At 46.1% G+C, this 16,796-nt stretch overlaps 1 protein-coding gene across 1 annotated transcript in view; it reads right to left on the bottom strand.

Annotated features, from left to right (window-relative positions):
• Nucleotides 1-16,796, bottom strand: part of MICAL3 (microtubule associated monooxygenase, calponin and LIM domain containing 3) — a 143,407-nt gene that overhangs the window by 7,544 nt on the left and 119,067 nt on the right. The window contains exons 27-28 of the mRNA XM_007937016.2: nucleotides 11,516-11,626; nucleotides 10,198-10,291 (exon numbers count right to left, since the gene is read on the bottom strand). Of these exons, the coding sequence (XP_007935207.1) occupies nucleotides 10,198-10,291; nucleotides 11,516-11,626 (205 nt within the window). The remainder of the gene's footprint in view (nucleotides 1-10,197; nucleotides 10,292-11,515; nucleotides 11,627-16,796) is intronic.

The raw sequence follows: 16,796 nt of genomic DNA, 5'->3' as shown, positions 1-16,796 counted from the left end.
TTCCTCAGGCACCCATTTCTACCCATCACACAGGCTCCTAGCTTCTCCCTTGCTGGACCAAGGAGCCATCACCAAAGGCTGAAAGCTGAGGGGTCTCTATAGCCAGTACCAAGTGGGCCAGGGGGAGGGGCCGGAAGCCCTGGCCTGCAAGGCTGCATTTCCCACTGAAACACACTAGCCTAGTTCTATATGCTAGAAACATCGAGGAAAATGGGCTTTTTATGAGCTAAGCCATGTGTAACTTCATTTCCATATGAAAATACAGAATTCCAAATTATCAGCTCACAAGCATAATAGAATACCATCATTTTAGAAGCTGGAAATTGCCCCCTTCCACCTCCAATTTTCCCTTCTGTATAGCAACTGGTTTCATGTGCAAACATCTACTGTGAAGTATGCAGATCCCTTCTCTTTTAGCTATATTTCTGGAAAATCCTGCAGGTAGAGATTCTTTTTAGTTTTGACTTGTTTGACCCTGAACAAGCTCCAAGCCACATCAGGTGCTAGAGAGAAGCTGCCTATTTCCTCAGTGGCATTTTGAGGGTCCAGCTTCCTGCCCCAGGGAGCTCTGGACCATTCTCTGTGGGCCAGCCCTACTCAGCCCTCCTCCTGTTGGGGTACTCTCTTGCTTCTCATCAGTGGCATCAGTACGGGAGTATGGGGGTACAGACTGAACCTCCTGATGCTGTCAGAGGGAGTGATACCACAATGACCCTAGGGTCCATGGCAGTGGTGGCTGGTGCTGTAGGAAGGGGGCCAAGGCAGTGGCACCACTAGAAGTAGTGTCACCTGTTGCTTAGTACAGTAACTTGGTAACCATCACTCTCCTTACACCATCCGGCCACCAGCCAGTCAGCGTGTGGGCCACAGAGCCAACCACTAGGCCACCTTAGCCAATGGGAGAGGAGAGGAGCTGGGGGAGCCAAAGGGAGATAGGGCCAGGAGTGGTTCACAGGCTAGCCCTGCCCACGAGGAAAGGGGTGACACCATGAGTTACTAGTAACACCAACCCTAGTGACTCCACTGCTTCTCACACTTGTTTTGGACAGCACTGCCACTATATTTACTGATAACTATCCAGTATCTTCCACCCTCAATTGATGTTAAGGATACTAGCAGCATTTTTGCTTACCTTTTTCTAGGAAAGAAACCTATCAGGAGCATTAGCTGTCAAGCCCATCTCAATCTACCAGATCAAACTTGCAGAAAGCACCATGCCTAGATTGGGAAAATTTCTTGGTGGTTCAAGTGTAAGGGATGGGGTTTTTCATTTACTTTCTTATCTGTGCTGTTCAAGGTGTGTAAGCTGAAGTAAGGGCAGACTGACCAAATGCTCTGTTGGCTACAATTATACTTGACTACTCTGACTCCCCAACCCAGGCCACCTATTTGGTCAGCTTCAATGCCACGCTCCTGACATAAGGTAGCCTTTGCACTGCAAGGCTGAGGTGGCCATCCCAAAACCCACGGTAATGACAAAGACTATTGCCCTTATAGAGAATCAGGTTGTCTGGTGGGCAATGCTACAGAATGGTGAGCAGGCATCAGATGGGGTAAAAGGTTTCTGCTTCTAGCTGGAGTCCAGGGATCTCAAAATGGAAACAGCCAGCTACATACAGGCCCAGTCTACATACATGTATAACAGGGCTCGGAGACACCTGTGCTACAAAAGCTCAATGCAGAATGGGGGAAAAAAAATGAAGGCAAAAAAAAAAAAAAAGGATGCAACAATTGAGATCTAGCACACATGTATACACACACACATACACCACACACAGAGCCAGGCTAATGTGCAAACTGAGCAGACATGCTGGAATCTAATAACTGAGGGAAGCAGATAGAACAGAAGGTGTGGACATGGTCTCTGAGAGGGCGGGGGGGGGGGGAGGGGGCTCAGGGGGCGGGGACAGGGGAATAGGAAAGAAGGACAGTGCTGGGGGGGGGGGGGGGGGGGGGGGGGGGGCAGGCCTGGAGAAGCCTCCCTGTGTTTTCCCTGAAAGTCACTGGCAACAACATTCCAGCCCTCTATGCTCCATTTGTAAACCACTTGTGTGTTTCCAATTTCTTTCTGAGACACACAATTCAAGAGGGGAGGTCTCTGACAACTAGAACTTAGGGGTTTGTGTGTATATAATTTAAAGTTCTTCAGAAGAGATGTGGTTTTCCTCTAAAAGATTTCCAGTCACCTATTTGTTCTTGTGCAACATAACTTGGTGGCCTGAGGTGTGGTGGGGTAAGCCTGTCCAATGTCTCAGAGGAAGAAGAGGGAGTGTGGTTACTCTGGGACCCTTCCTCTCTTGCACAAGGGTCATGATGTGACCTTTTTAAAAGTTTCTTTTGAAATCACAAGGTACAGCTATGTGGGGAAGGAAAGTCTTTATACTGTGGCTCAGGGACTTCTAATACAGATTTAGAGCCTTTAAACTGCTGGGCACCAGGGAAAGACCCCACAGAGGCAACAGTTTGATGGACAGAGCATGGATCAGAAGTTTGGCCCATCGGGGCAAGATATGGAATTCCCAACCCCCTGAGTGCTGCCTGGAGCTTCATCTTACCCAGGTGAGAAGTGACATGTAGTAGGGGGGCTTCTGCAGCCTTCTGAGAATGCAAGAGTAGAGGAGCACTCAGGTCTGTGTCTCAGGGTCCAGATCTCCAAAAGGTAATTTTTTTTTTTTCTCTCCAAGGAATGAGTACTACAAAGTGCTCCAAGAATAAAATATCTGCAGACACTGAAAAGGGAACTAATTCTGGCATTTGCATCTTCCTCTTGGGGCTTGGTGAGAACAGGGCCTGGGGTTCCCAAGTGATGTCCTGCAGAAGGGAAGGTTTCTTTCATGCTTCATTACCAGGGCAGTCTCTTATGTAGTGAGCAAAACCACAAGAGAAGTCTACATTTCACTTAAAATTCATCACAGTCTGACAAAAGGGGAAGTGAGGGGCTGATGAGAGCCAAGTGACAAGGGTTCTGGGGGTTCGATGGTGACAGGTTTTATAATTCCAGAGACATATTGAGTTTCTTTTTTCTATTTATTTCAGTTTTCCCTGGAATGTGTTGGAATTCTAAATCCAAAAAGCTCCTAGCTGGAGTCTAGGGATCTCAAAATGAAAACAGCCAGCTACATTTCATCACTCAAGTTGAGTGTTGTAATGCATAGTGCGGGTAGGAAAAATCTAAACTAGATATGTATGAAGTAATCATATGGCAACAGTATCCTGAGCTGGGAGAGAAGCATGAATAGTTTTAAGGAAATGGGTTATGACCATTTCTTTCAGGAGATTTTGAATTTAAAAAAAAAAAAAAAAGTCTTTTCCACACATTGATATTCATTCAGAATTGACATAAACATTCCCCACGGAGTGTTAGGAGGAGAAGGGGAAGGAGTCAGGAGCATTAGACAGGGACAGGATCAGTTAAATGGAATGTAAGCATCAGCCCTTTTACAGCACCAATGGTCATGAGTGTGAGTGCCACTGAACACACCCAAACTCTGGGGCACAGGGGCCTCTGGAGGTGTGGGACTCAAAGGGACCATAGGGCAGAGCAGTGCAAGCAGAGCCCACAACAATCAATCCTACCCAATGAGGCCAAGAGTCCCAGCCCCTTAATGGTAAAGCTACTCTAAGGATATGGCATTGCCTTATAGTAGGAATCAAAGAATTAACTGTTTCTTTTTTTTTTTTTTCTTAAATGAATGGGCCAAGAATTAACTTAAAAGGATAGCTTAGAATAAAAAATGAGAATTTCTGTTGCTAGTCCTTCTGTTTTAAGACCACTTCTAGGCATGGAGCCTTCAAGGGGAGATGAAGAGGTCAGACTGCCAGACCAAGGACTCAGGGACACTACCAAGATGCCAGAGTTCCCCTTGGTTAACCTCAGTGTTGGCTACTTGGCATTCCCTTTCACAAAATGGCAGTCTTTCAGGAGAAAAACTGCCTAGAATTAAGATGAGTCTAGACATAAGACTCGTGGATTGGTCAGTTCTGTGAGCTAGTACAAATGCTGAGCTTTGTACAGCAAGACCACAAAAATAAGGAATTCCTTTAGAGAGCATCAGAATTCACCCTGAAGTTTTGTCAAAACACAGATAACCCAGGCTCACCTCCAGGGTTTCTGATTCAGTAAGTCTGGGGTGGGGCCCAATCATTTGCACTCTGGTAGCATAGTGCCTAAGGCACTTGACTGCTAACCAGAAGGCTGGCAATTCAATCCCACCAGCCACTCCTCGGAAGGAAGATGGGGCAATCTACTTCCATAGTGATACTGCCTTGGAAACCCAAGGAGGGGTTGCTATAAGTCGGGTCGACTCGAGGGCACATAACAACAATAAAAAGATCCCAGGAGAAGATGCTGCTGCTGTGGTTGCTCCAGGAACCACCCTTTGAGAAGTACTGCCTTAGGCTTTTCCCATCTTCCTGGACGAGAGCTGCAAAGTCAGTCCCAGGACAGAACAGGAGTGCAGGCATCATTTTAGGCACCTATCAATATAGCCTCAAAGTCAGTGAACATGGACAGAAATCATAGCTATGAAGCCAACTCATGCACTTGGATCTTCTGGAGGAAATGCAAGCACACCCTAATGATTTCTTCACGTGTGTATCTAGAGCATGGTTTACTTTAGTAATTTTTTTTTTTTTTTAGTAATGAGATTCAGAGAAGAGGTCATAGCAGCATGCGCATGCATGTTTGTGTGTGTGTGTGTGTACTGTCAAACAACCGAACAATAATATGGAGACCAGGCTGCATATGGGTTGGGGCAGGTGAAGTTTTGTTATGAAAATTAAGATAACCTCGGGCAGCAAAAGCTGCCTCAATCTTCTGGAGCCTATCTGGGCAGAGGGAGGGTCTGGCATGCTGCTTCAATTCTGAGCTGGAAAAGGGCCTGTGCTTTTGCTATTTGGTTATCAGGTTGATTTCTCCTTGTTTGTGAGCAGGGATTGGGAGAGAGGGTGGGGAAAGGATATCAGCGGGGTTAGTGTCAGCAGTAGATGCTGCTATACATACCACCCAGATGCAAGTCGATGAGGTCACTGTAATAAGACTCTCCCCAATAGTCTACAACAAGGAATTGGTGAAGAGAGAGTTATTGCATCAGATAACCCTCCTGTTCCCCCATGCCCAAAGCTGTCAATGAAATGAAATGAAATGTAAGACACGCACACACACACAGATACAGCAAGAGGGCCACGAGAACATCTGGAAAGCAGGCCTCTCTCTTTAAGTGTATTACACACACAATATGTATGTATATTTCAGGGTGGTGGGAGGGAGGAATTAACTGAATATCACTGGTGATGGAGGAAACAGCCAATAACCGTGTGATTCCTGTTTATACCTCCTACCGGTTAGGATGGAAGACCTTGGCTTTGTTGGGGACACTGACTCCTGGCAGCCGACCTTATTTAACTGAGGAGATTTAAGGAAGTTCAGGGGCAGATCAGAGGTTGCTGACTTCCTTACTCACTGAACTAGAAGCCCCAGGCTGAGGGGCTGGGGGCAAGATAGGTATACCCTAAACAACCTTTGCAAGATCACCAACCCAGGGGTTTAAATGCAGACATAGCTCTCCCAAGAATTCACACTCGTGACCCCACTGGAGATCATATCAAACTCCTTGCATGAAACACATTTGCAGGATGGGTTTGAAATGAAGGAGATCTGTTCTGAGGTTTAGGCCCCAACTTCAGACAGTTTTGAAAACAGAAAGTTACACCCACTGCCACTGAGTCTATTCCCACCCATAAGGACCCTACAGGACAGAGAGGAACTGCCCCACAGGGTTTCCAAGGTTGTAAATCTTTACGGAAGCAGATTGCCACACCCTTCTCCCTCAGAGCTGCTGGTCGGTTCAAATTGCCAACCTTATGGGCAAACTGTAAAACAGGAAATTAGCTATTATAGTTCCTACCCCAAGACTATGTGCCCTCACGCTCTTTGTAGGTCTGCTGGCCACAGGCTATCCTAGCCTTTACCTCTACTTCGTTGGATGTTAAGTTCTTCTCTTGCCTGAAATGCAAAGACTGGGTGCTGCTGAGGGGAGTCAGAAACTCAGCAACTGAGCAGGTGGTGGTCATCTTTCTGCCCCAAATTATAAAGAAACAAGAGCACACCAAATTTCAGCTGCTATGGTGTTACCTTTTTTTCTCCAAGCCTCACAATTTGAATGCTGATCCTGGCAGCCTTTTTATTCCACATAAAGGTTTTCCCTTCAAGAATGGACACATCAGAAAATAGAGCACAATCTTTGTAATGGCTTTTCAGTTCATGCTTAAGGCTGTGCCAGTGGCTTTTAAGTCTGAAACAGGGTTTCAGAACCAAAAAGGTTCCCAGGGCAAGATAGAAAGCAGGGGGTTGCTCTTGGGTCAAAGGTTCTGAACCCAATCCTTTCACTCTGGTCCTAAATAGTTCTTAGACAAGTTGAGAGCATTGGGACGGCAGGTCCGTATCAGATTTCTTTTCTGGAAGGGTAACTTGGCTGAAAAAAAGGTCTGACCTCCTCAGACAGTGACAGAAGCTTGAATCCATCAAACAAGGCTCCGGCCAGTTGAGCAGAGCCCTTGGGGAAGGGGCTGTGCTAGCTCTGTTGAAAGACTCCAGATTATCATGTTCATCTGAGATTACCTTCTTATGGGAAAAGTGGTCACACTGACCAGGGCTCAGCCAAGTACAACAAGAGGAACAGAGTGCAGTGGAAGGAGAGGCCAGTTTAGCCTTAAAGATGGTAACTGTCATTTAGAACAGGATCACTGGGAATTCTGATGAAGACCCGCCTTGGGAGCAACATGCTTAAAATAAGAAAAAGAAAATAACATTTGGAGGTACATTCTTATGTAGAAGCTACTGTAACTTCAGAGTATCCCAAACGCATCATGGAGAAATCTCCAAACAAAGCTGCCAGGGCCTGTCTTTAAAAACTGGGCAGGTATGTCTTTGGATGGAGAGATCTTGGTGTAACCTTATCCTAAAGGAAGGAGTTTGGACTAGATCAGTGGTTTTCAAACTGTGTTCTGTGGAACCCTAGGGTTCCTTCAGAGCATATTCCAGAGGTCTCCCAAATATTGGGTTCAAAAATACTTCTAATTCATTTAAACACACTTTAATAAAATAAAACACAGCACATTCTCTTTTAAGCCCACTGAAAACCATCAATACATTAATCTGTGTGATCAACTTTTCTCTGCCCCTCGGTGCAAGTATCTTCACTCACTGTGAATGTTAGTAAGTGGGCCAGCTTGTTTATTTATTTAAAGTCCAGCCTGCATATATAGCGCTCATGTAACATTGTACAGGTGAACATCCTAGGACAGCTACCACTCCATGAAGTGGCAGTTGCTCTGTGGTGTGCAGAATTTAACTAAGGCATTTGACTGCTAACCAGAAGGCTGGCGGTTCAAACCCACCAGCCACTCCTCGGAAGGAAGACTGGGCAATCTACTTCCATAGAGATAGCACCTCAGAAACCCAAGGAGGGGTCGCTATGAGTTGGAACTGACTCGACAGCAGTGAGTTTGGTTTTCGGTTTTACTCTAAAACCTTGGGACTTTCTTGAGTACTTTAGGTATATTTGTCATCCAGATCACACCTCAGCATTTGTGCTGAGTGGGGACTGGCCAGACCAGAAAGATCACCACTTAGCCTCAGGAGGCATGATTTAACCAATCACGATCAGGCAATGAAGCCTCAATCTTGATTACCTAATGATTGAGGCCAGTAAAAGCTTTCTAATTGGGGACAGAAGGGTGTCCTCTTTGGGCTATGGAAGCAGTGCCGGATTTCCCAAAAAGCAAGGAAAGCAGGGGCTTACTTGTGCTTACTTACTAATCTTTAGTGAGCAGTCTCACATGCTTTTCACTACGATGTATGCTGAGACCTACTGACATCTGAGGCTCTCTACTATGCCTTGTATTTTCAAATTTGTGTTTACGTTTAGATTATTTTTTTATTTTAAATTTGAACTTATGATTTGATTTGTAAAAAGAGTTCTGCTAAAGAACAAGTTTGGAAACCACTATCTTGGATGAAATTCTGGCTGTATATGTTTAAGAAAACATAATTATCTAAACCTTAGGAAGAATTGTGGCAAAATCCTATGCCAGTCTTGAGTGGTATTATTTTTCTGGTCCCTTGGCAGTTAGCAGCTTGAGTAATGCAGGCTGTTCTAGAAGGGCTCCTAGAAATGTTACTTTAGACTCAAACTGCATGACAGCCAACAGATGCTAGAGTGCCTTAAAGGAAACGGTCAACTCTGGTGGTGAGTGAATGTGTTCCTTAAGGATTTAAGCTAGCTCTGAAATGTAGATCTTATCACTACTGAGTTATTCTATGTGTTGACCGATCTAGCTATCACTTTTCATCTTGACAGAGTACACCTGTGGGGAAGGGTAAGAAGGGATGATGATGGGCCCAGGCTCCTTCCTGATACCTTCTGCAAGAAGAGAAAAGCAGTAAGGAAAGGGACCTGTGGACCTAATTAAATTGGGCACAGAGGATCGACCTCACATAGGTTTGGGCTAAGTTCCTCCAAATGGACAGGCCACAGCATGCAGGGAGGGGAGTGAAAACAAGGAAAGGAAGATCTAACAAGATAATGTGGGATATCACAGGTTCACTGGAAAACTTGGTGACCCTTTTAGGTGAATCTTAATCTCTACTACTTAACACATGGGGTCGATGCTTGCCTTGTCATAACATATCCCAGGCTTTTTGCTGATTGGATGTTCAGTGGTCCAAATGTTTGCATCTCATTTGGTGGCCTGGCCTCAAGTATTAGATGAGGCACAAAGCCAAGAACATCTACATCTTTATCTTCATTCTTCTCTATCCCATCTCTTCACTTGAAGGATATCACTCAAGTGACTATAAGGCTATAACTTCTAGGCACTGAACGGCCTGGAAAAAGAGACCTACTTCTATGCTTGATCCCTTACTCCCAACCACATGAACTACAGGCCTACAGAACCTTATGAATTCAACTGATACCAGGCACACACCATGAGGTTAGCCCACTGTTTTCTAGAATGATCAGATAGCAGCAGCTGGCCAGACACCTAGCTGCCCCTTAGTGGTTCTTCTTTAGTTTCACAGACAGCCTGCCTGCATGTACTCCACTCGCTCCAACCTGCAACACCAGGATAAGGAAGGAATAAGGGGTCACTGCAAAATTAGGTTACTGCCTTTCTTCACTCCACATGAATGCTGAACCTGTAGCCTCATGCTCACTATAAAGAGAAGTTTCCCCACACAGAGATGGGACCAAGATTCATGGTAGCTTGAGAAAGCAGAAATCAGTCACTACATGCCTGAAGCTGGAGTGAAGCCTGAAAGCTGGCCCAGTGGTTTCAGGGCCCTGAAACAACATGGCTTCCAAGTCCTCAGCGCCAGGGATGACTCAGGTACTACTGGACTTCCTTTGCACCCAACTGTGTTGAATCCAAACTCATAAGGTTCTTCTGGTGGATCGTGAGTGTGGCTGCATTATACTCTACAACTCCTCCGTCAAGAGCAGCAATCACCAGCCACCCGAACTTCATTCACCAAGGTCCCCTCACGCCGCCTCATGAAAGGATGCAAGAGCCTTTCAACCCTGCCCTGAAAGACCGTCCTTTGGTAAACAAGGGACCTGGGATCACCGTGGAAAATCTGTTTGTGCCCCAAGGGCCTTGTGCTTCACCCACAGATTACAGAGAGGACTTTGCGGGGTGTGTTCTCATGTGCTCTGTACAGCTTGGGCAGGAGAGGGGGCCCACGGAGAGCTAAACAAAATGGGGTGGCATGTGAGGGAGCAGGCTAGGGGCTTGCTCAGTGCAGTTCTGTGATGGCTCCTTGTGGTACAATCTCCCTCATTCCCAGTTATTTTCTCCTTCAGAAAATGAGGGGTTAGGAAAGGATGAGGAAGAAAGGGAGGAGACTGCCCAGTGCTTGCCGTCAACAGATGAAATGGACTCAGATTTCATTCTACACGTAAATGGCAAGCCCGAGGCTGGACTGAGGACCAGGTCTGGGCTTTAGGGCAGCCCAAACAGAGGCATTTTTTTTTCTTTCCTTTGCTAAACAGGAAGTCCCAAATCTCAGTAATGAAGGGGCCCAGCGAATCCTGCTGGAATAGGAGCTGAAGTCCAGATGAGGTGACGCAAGGCTAGCCTACCATGGGGGCTTTCCTCCAGGAACAGACCTCCTCACAAAGGAAACCAAGACAGTACCTGCTTCACCACGCAGCGCCTTTTCCACAGCGACCCCTCTTTCCTCCAGCTGCCTCTGCTTCTCCTCTACCTGCTCCAGCTGCCGTTGGATAATCTACCACAAAACAAAGCACAGGATAAGCACCCAACTCCCTTATCTCCTAGCTTTCAAGAGGAAATTGGAACTGCACAAACAAAGAAGGAGAAAAACAAATTGGCACAACAAATTGGGAAGGGCTCTCATTATGGGCATTATCCTCAGAGGGCAGCCTGAAGACCACCTGCTTCTGAAACCCTGGCTCACAGGGCCTGGATCACTGTGCAGACTTCTGGGTCCCTGTGAGTCAGCACCTTGGGGGCTGGATGCACTTTAAAGTGGTGGCCAGCCCCTTTCTGCAGCAGTTAAAAGAAACCAAGTGAATATAAACTCCTGCAGGAAGGATGTAAGTACTATAACCTAAGGCTCTTCTGAGAGTGAGATTGCTAAACCAGAAGGGGTTCTTGGAAAGCCCTGCAGAAATCCCACCTCTATCGGTTAATTTGTTTTTTGAAAAATCTGCAATGGTTTACAACTGGTAAGGCCTGAAGACATACAGGCCGATGACTGGGAGGACAGCTCTGACCTCTTCCCATAAAATTCCAGGCCCTTCAGAGGCTGACAGACTCTTGTTAACAGTTCTTACAAGTGAATTAGCTGATTTTACAATGATTACTGTACACCAGACCATGGAAAACAGCACCTACAGCAATTAGTTTTAAATTGCTGAATGATCTCTCACAGCTGGAGATGGAAACTGCTCATTGTTCCCCTCCCCCCAACCAATTTACCATATCTGCCATACCCTAGATAAGCCTAGACTAAGGAATTTAGGCTAGAAACTGATAGGCCAGCTATTCTTTCTTTTGCTTTTTCTAACCAACAACCACAAAAATGAGGTCTCTGTAGTTGCATTAAGTTTGGGGCTTAAGAATCCAGGGCTGTTATTTCATGTACCAAAAAACAAACCAAACTCACTGCCATTGATTCAGATCTGACTCATATTGACCCCTCTTTGGGTTTCCGAGGTGGTATCATTACGGAAGCAGACTGCCCAATCTTCCTTCTAAGGAGTGTCTGGTGGGTCTGAACCGCCAACCTTCTGGTTAGCAGTCAAATGCCTTAGGTACTACGCCACCAGAGTTACTTCAAACAGGGCCGCCCTGCTACCTCTGCTCTGGCTTCCTCCCCCTCCCTTGTCATGCTGAGAATGAAATGGGTGGACCAGAAGATGCTGCCACAGGACTTTACCGGGACGGCAAGTGGCACAGGTGTACTGCGCACGACCACCTGTGGTCTCACCTGGGCTCGGTGTAGCCGCTTAAGTTCCTCCTGCTTTGCCTGTCTCCGAGCTGCCTTCTGCACACGCCGGGTCAGCTTGGCATTCAGCTCCTCCTCAGTGTAGGTTCTTGGCTGGAGAGAACAAGAGGCATTTTCTCAGTCAGGGGCATGGACAGGACTCTTCCCCGAGGTAGGAGCTGGTGCCTGACAAACACGTTGCCCCTCCACAGAACACAGCAGGGCTGAGGGTGGTGCTGGCAGACTTGTGGCATGAGGGGTTTGTGCTCTGCCCGGAAGTCAGCTCAGCCAGAGGGTTCACTAGCACGTGTCACTGCTGCAGCCCCAAAGCCACAGGGTTCACCTAAAGATCTACAAGACAAGACGTTTTCCCTTCATGACAAGGACAGGAGGCTGAGTGGGGACTGACTGTTAGTAAGTTAAAACAACAACTGACACCCACATGCCCTTTTCTCTTTGAGATGACCTATTTCCTGTATAAGGATGTCTGCTCTTTTGAAGGCTTTGTGGGGGTAAAAAGTATTGGTAAATGTATCCCCAAGCCATCTGCTCCTAGGAGGCTTACAGGGTCTTTATTTTGTCTCATTTGGTATCAAAAGCCACTTTCTTCAGACGAGTGATACTTTTAAGGTTCTTTTAAAGGAGTGTTTCTCTGCTATTCATAAGATTTAAAGGAGTGACATCTGAAGTAGGGAAAATAGGGATGTTTTCACTTTAAGTCTGGATGACCCCAAACTTACTAATTAAGTATAAAGAAAAAAACGATGGAGTGAACCTGGACTGACCCTGGGCTCTACATACAGGCAACAGTGAGGTGGGGATGGTGGCAACATTGGGAGCAAGGGAGCTATTGTGGTGGATGAAAAAACTGAAGAGGCAATGGACCAAAACCAGTGCAGTCACACTGAAGAACTACCAAAGGCCATATCACAACAGAAGGCAGGCTGTCAGATGCTTTCAATAAACACTGGCAACCAGAGGCAAGTGCTGAGGGCTTCCCTTTATTCAAAATACCCTCCTTATTGCCTCTAAGGACTTTATAGACTTTAATATAACTTCCAAATATAAGTCAGAAGTCTATTCTCATAATCTTTATTCTAACAGCTGGAGTGATGGCAGAGAGTCCACTGATAGGCAGCCCTTACAGATCACAGAGGGTGTGTTTTGGGGCCCTAAGCATTTTACCTGGAAGCCAAGGCCTGTGACCACCCATCCCTGCAGTTCCCCATGCCACAGGCCCTGGAGCAAAACTACCACATGCACTCCAGCCAGCCGAAGAGCAGGCTGTCTCATTTCCTCTCTCTCATAACACATCTGAAGAAAGTCCTGCTGCCAGTGTTTGCTACAGCTCCATGCATGGAGGAACACAGTTAGTGGGGATGTGGCCGGAGGGCTGGGGCCGGGCCAGGGCTGCTCTGGGCAGTTAATCACAGACACGCATGCAACAAGACCAGCCAATGGGAATGAGACACTACCTTTGATGCATATGATCTCCTGAATGCCAAGGCGTGTGGTACATAAATCGACTTTTAAGGGGATGGCAACAGAAAACAAAACAGAATAGCAACAATAATAATAATTAAAAAATTAAAAATAGAACACACAGAAATGGAGCAAAATCAGTTAGAAGTTTAAAACAAGCACACAAGACTAAAACACATGATTACTTTTTACAGTGTCACATAGGCCTGCATAAGGGATCGATTTGGGTGTAGAGACCCCGGCAGCAGCGTCTTAGGAGCTCTTGTTTCGAGGAAGGTTCCATCTTGTACTTATTGAGTAGATAGTTTTTTCCTCACTCTCCCCAAATCTCTTTTCTCAACCTGACTTGTGTCCAAGTGAAGGCTGTATAAATAGATGGTAATAGATGCTATTTCTCCCTTACTAACCCATAGCAGTTACCAGTTGCCATGGAGTTGATTCTGACTCATGGTGACCCCACGCATCAGAGTAGAACCGTGCTCCATAGGGTTTTCAATGGCTGATTTTTCAGAAGTCAATCACCAGAACTTTCTTTTGAGGCATCTATGGGTAGACTCAGGGCTACTCATAAAGTTTTCCAGTAATATATCACACAGTGTTTCACTGATACTCATAAGGTTTTCACTGGCCAATTCTTTGAGAGGTGGATGGCCCCTTGCTTCTTTTGAGCCGGTCTTAGTCTGGAAAGCTCCACTGAAACCTGTCCACCATGGGTGACCCTGCTGGTATTTGAAATATGGGTAGCATAGCCTCCTGCCTCACAGCAACATGATGTGGTGTTGGCAAAAAATACTGAAAGTACCATGGACTGCCAGAAGAATGAACAAATCTGTCCTGCACAAAGTGCAGCTGAAATGCTCCTTGAAGTGAGAATGGCCAGACTTCATCTCACCTACTTTGGTCATGTTGTCAGAAGAGACCATTCCCTACAGACGGATGTCATGCTTGGTAAAGTGGAGGGTCAACAAAAGAGGGGAAGGCCCTCAATAAGATGCATTGACACAGTGGCCATAGCAGTGGGCTCAGGTACAGCAAGGATTGTGAGGCTGGCACAGGACCGGGCAGTGTTTCCTTCTGTTGTACATAGGGTCACTATGAGTTGGAGCTAACTTGACAGCACCTAAGGACAACAACAACATGGGTGGACTTGAACTGCCAACTTTTTGGTTAGCAACCAAGCACATTAACCATTTGTATCACCCAGGGCCTCCTTAGAAACCTGTAACACAATGTACTGCTGTTGAGTCGGATCTGACTCATAGTGATCCCTCCTTGGGTTTCCTAGGTGCTATCACTATGGAAGTGGATCGCCCAACCTTCCTTCCAAGGAGTGGCTGGTGGGTTTGAACCGCCATCCTTCTGGTTAGCAGTCAAATGCATTAGGCACTATGCCACCAGAGCGCCTTAGAAACCTGTATGTATGTGAAATTTAAACTATTTCTTCTGCCTGGATGTCACATGGCATTGGGATGAAGACAATTTTTGGGAGATTCCTGATGCCAGAGCCACAGACACAGAGCAACGCTGAATGTCAAATCTAATGTTCTGTTCCAAAAATGCTGTCTCCTAGCAGGCTCCTGACAGGGCCAGATGGGTTCATACTCATCTCCCTAGAACAAAGGACAAGTGGCCATTTCTTGATTTTACATGGTAAATCCCAAACCAAACCCACTGCCATGAATGGATTCTGACTCAGTAACTCTAAAGGACAGAGTAGATATGCCCCATAGGGTTTCCAAGGCTGTACATCTTTACAGAAGCAGACTGCCACATCTTTCTCCCATGGAGTGGCTGGTGGGTTCAAACCATTGAGTTTTTGATAAGCAGTCAAGTACTTTAACCACTGCACCTCCAGGGCTCCTATTCACGGTGAAAGGGAAGTGAAATAGCAAAAATAACTGTTTTAGGCAGTAATTTTGACCTCTACTCTCTTCACTATACCTTGAGCAGAGCTGCTCAGAGAGCTGAGGTCAGTGATGTTTGCTCCTCTGGTCTTCTCACCACCCACATCTGGGGGGTAGCAACAAGCTATTGAGTGTCTAAAAGGCTAAGGGAGAAAGGGAGGGAGGTGACATGAGGTCTGGATATGCCTCAGAATGGGCAGACCCTGAGAGCTTCAGGATGGACTGCAAGCTCTTGCTGCTCTTGTTCCTTCTCTGTCTATCAGGGGACCTCAAGAGCATACTGGTCTAGAGAAGAATGAGTGTGCCTTCTAGTAGCAACACTGAACTTTGAGTGTGGTTTGGTTTGAGGGCCACCATGAGGGTCACCGCCATGAAGACAGTCTCCTGTGCTGTGAAACTGAGACTAGAAGCCTACTGAAGAGCAAGCGCACAGCTCTCTGATGGTTCAGTGGTCAAGAAACAGCCACATTAGTTGTATTTAAAATTAGACTGAGGCAAAGAAAAGAGATATATGCGAGTCATCTCTTGTTAGAACTACTAGGCCTTTTTTTTTTTAATTATCTTAATTTTCTAAAATAAATGTTTTCATTGTTTTAAAAACTGTTTTGTTTTTCAACAAAACACAGGTGCTTACTTCACATGCATGGATGCCTCCCCCATCTGTACAGTGGGTTCTGGCTACAGGGGTCTGGACCACTTTTCGCTTGAAGTCAATTCAACTCCCACTCTCATGTTAGGTATCCTCTACCCGCCATGTACTTTATCCCCCAAAATTCCAAAGCAACAGACAAGTTTAAAGAGGAGGACAATGGATGGCCACATGCCTTTCACCAAATCAGCTTGCTGTTATGTGCCACTGAGTCAACTGCAAATCACAGCAACCCTACAGGACAAAGCAGAACTGCCCCCATAGGGCTTCCAAGGCTGTAATCTTCATGGGAGCAGATCACCAGGTCTTTTTTTCTGAAGAACTGCTGGTGAGTTTGAACCACTGATCTTTCAGTTAGCAGCCGAGCACTTAACACTGCGCCACCAGGGCTCCTTATCAAATCACCTGTATTTGCCAAATTTGCCACACATTTAATCCAGTTCTCTTTATATGTCATCTTTTTTTCTCTTTCTGAATCAATAATATCTTTCACTCTAACTATTTTAGCATGTACATCTTAAGAACAAGGACGTTTTCTGGTATAACTACAGTACCATTATAGCTTACGAGGAATTTAATTGTTGATGTGATAATATTATCCTTGCTTACACAGGCCATACTAACATTTCCTTAATTTCTCCCAACATGTCCTTTCTAGTTGTTTTTGTTTTCCTGCTTTAGGTTTTGTGCCTTGGAGGTAGAGCGTGCCCTATTCTCACTCAGTAGGACTACAACATCACAGCAGGAGTTGGGTTGGTCCTATCCTAGGCTTGGCTTTTTCTTTGGCATTTTGTGGTAGTTAAGTTTGTGTGTCAACTTGCCTGGGCCTGGTTGAGTGGCTGGGTGGCTGGATGTAGTATTATTCCCCATGATGAGACTGGTAATCAACTCCATGGTGGACTCTACTGTGAGCAGCTGAGTTCCTGCCTTAGCGATGTGGTCTGCTTCCTGTATATAAGGAGAAGCCTTGGGAAATGGTCTCTAGCTTATGGCATGCTTGAACCCTGCATGTAGCCGTGTTGTTGTTCAGTAGCCTGCCATCCTCTGCCAACCTTGGGACTTTCAGTGGACTTGAATTAATGGCCTGCTGTGTTTTGGTAACATCGGGACTGTGCCTTTTTATTTGTCAACCTTGGGCTTGTCAGCCTCAGCAGCCAGCAGCTGTCTGAGTGAAGGAAAGCCTCTAGCTCCAGTGGGCCAGGAGCAGGAGGCAGAGCTGAAGCCCAAGGTTAAGGAGTTTTCACCCAGC

The sequence above is a fragment of the Orycteropus afer genome, unplaced genomic scaffold (genome assembly GCF_000298275.1).
Source record: "Orycteropus afer afer isolate SDZICR_OR568_19922 unplaced genomic scaffold, OryAfe1.0 scaffold00040, whole genome shotgun sequence".
In the NCBI taxonomy this organism is placed as follows: domain Eukaryota; kingdom Metazoa; phylum Chordata; class Mammalia; order Tubulidentata; family Orycteropodidae; genus Orycteropus; species Orycteropus afer.
This window is presented reverse-complemented; position numbering and strand designations above follow the sequence as displayed.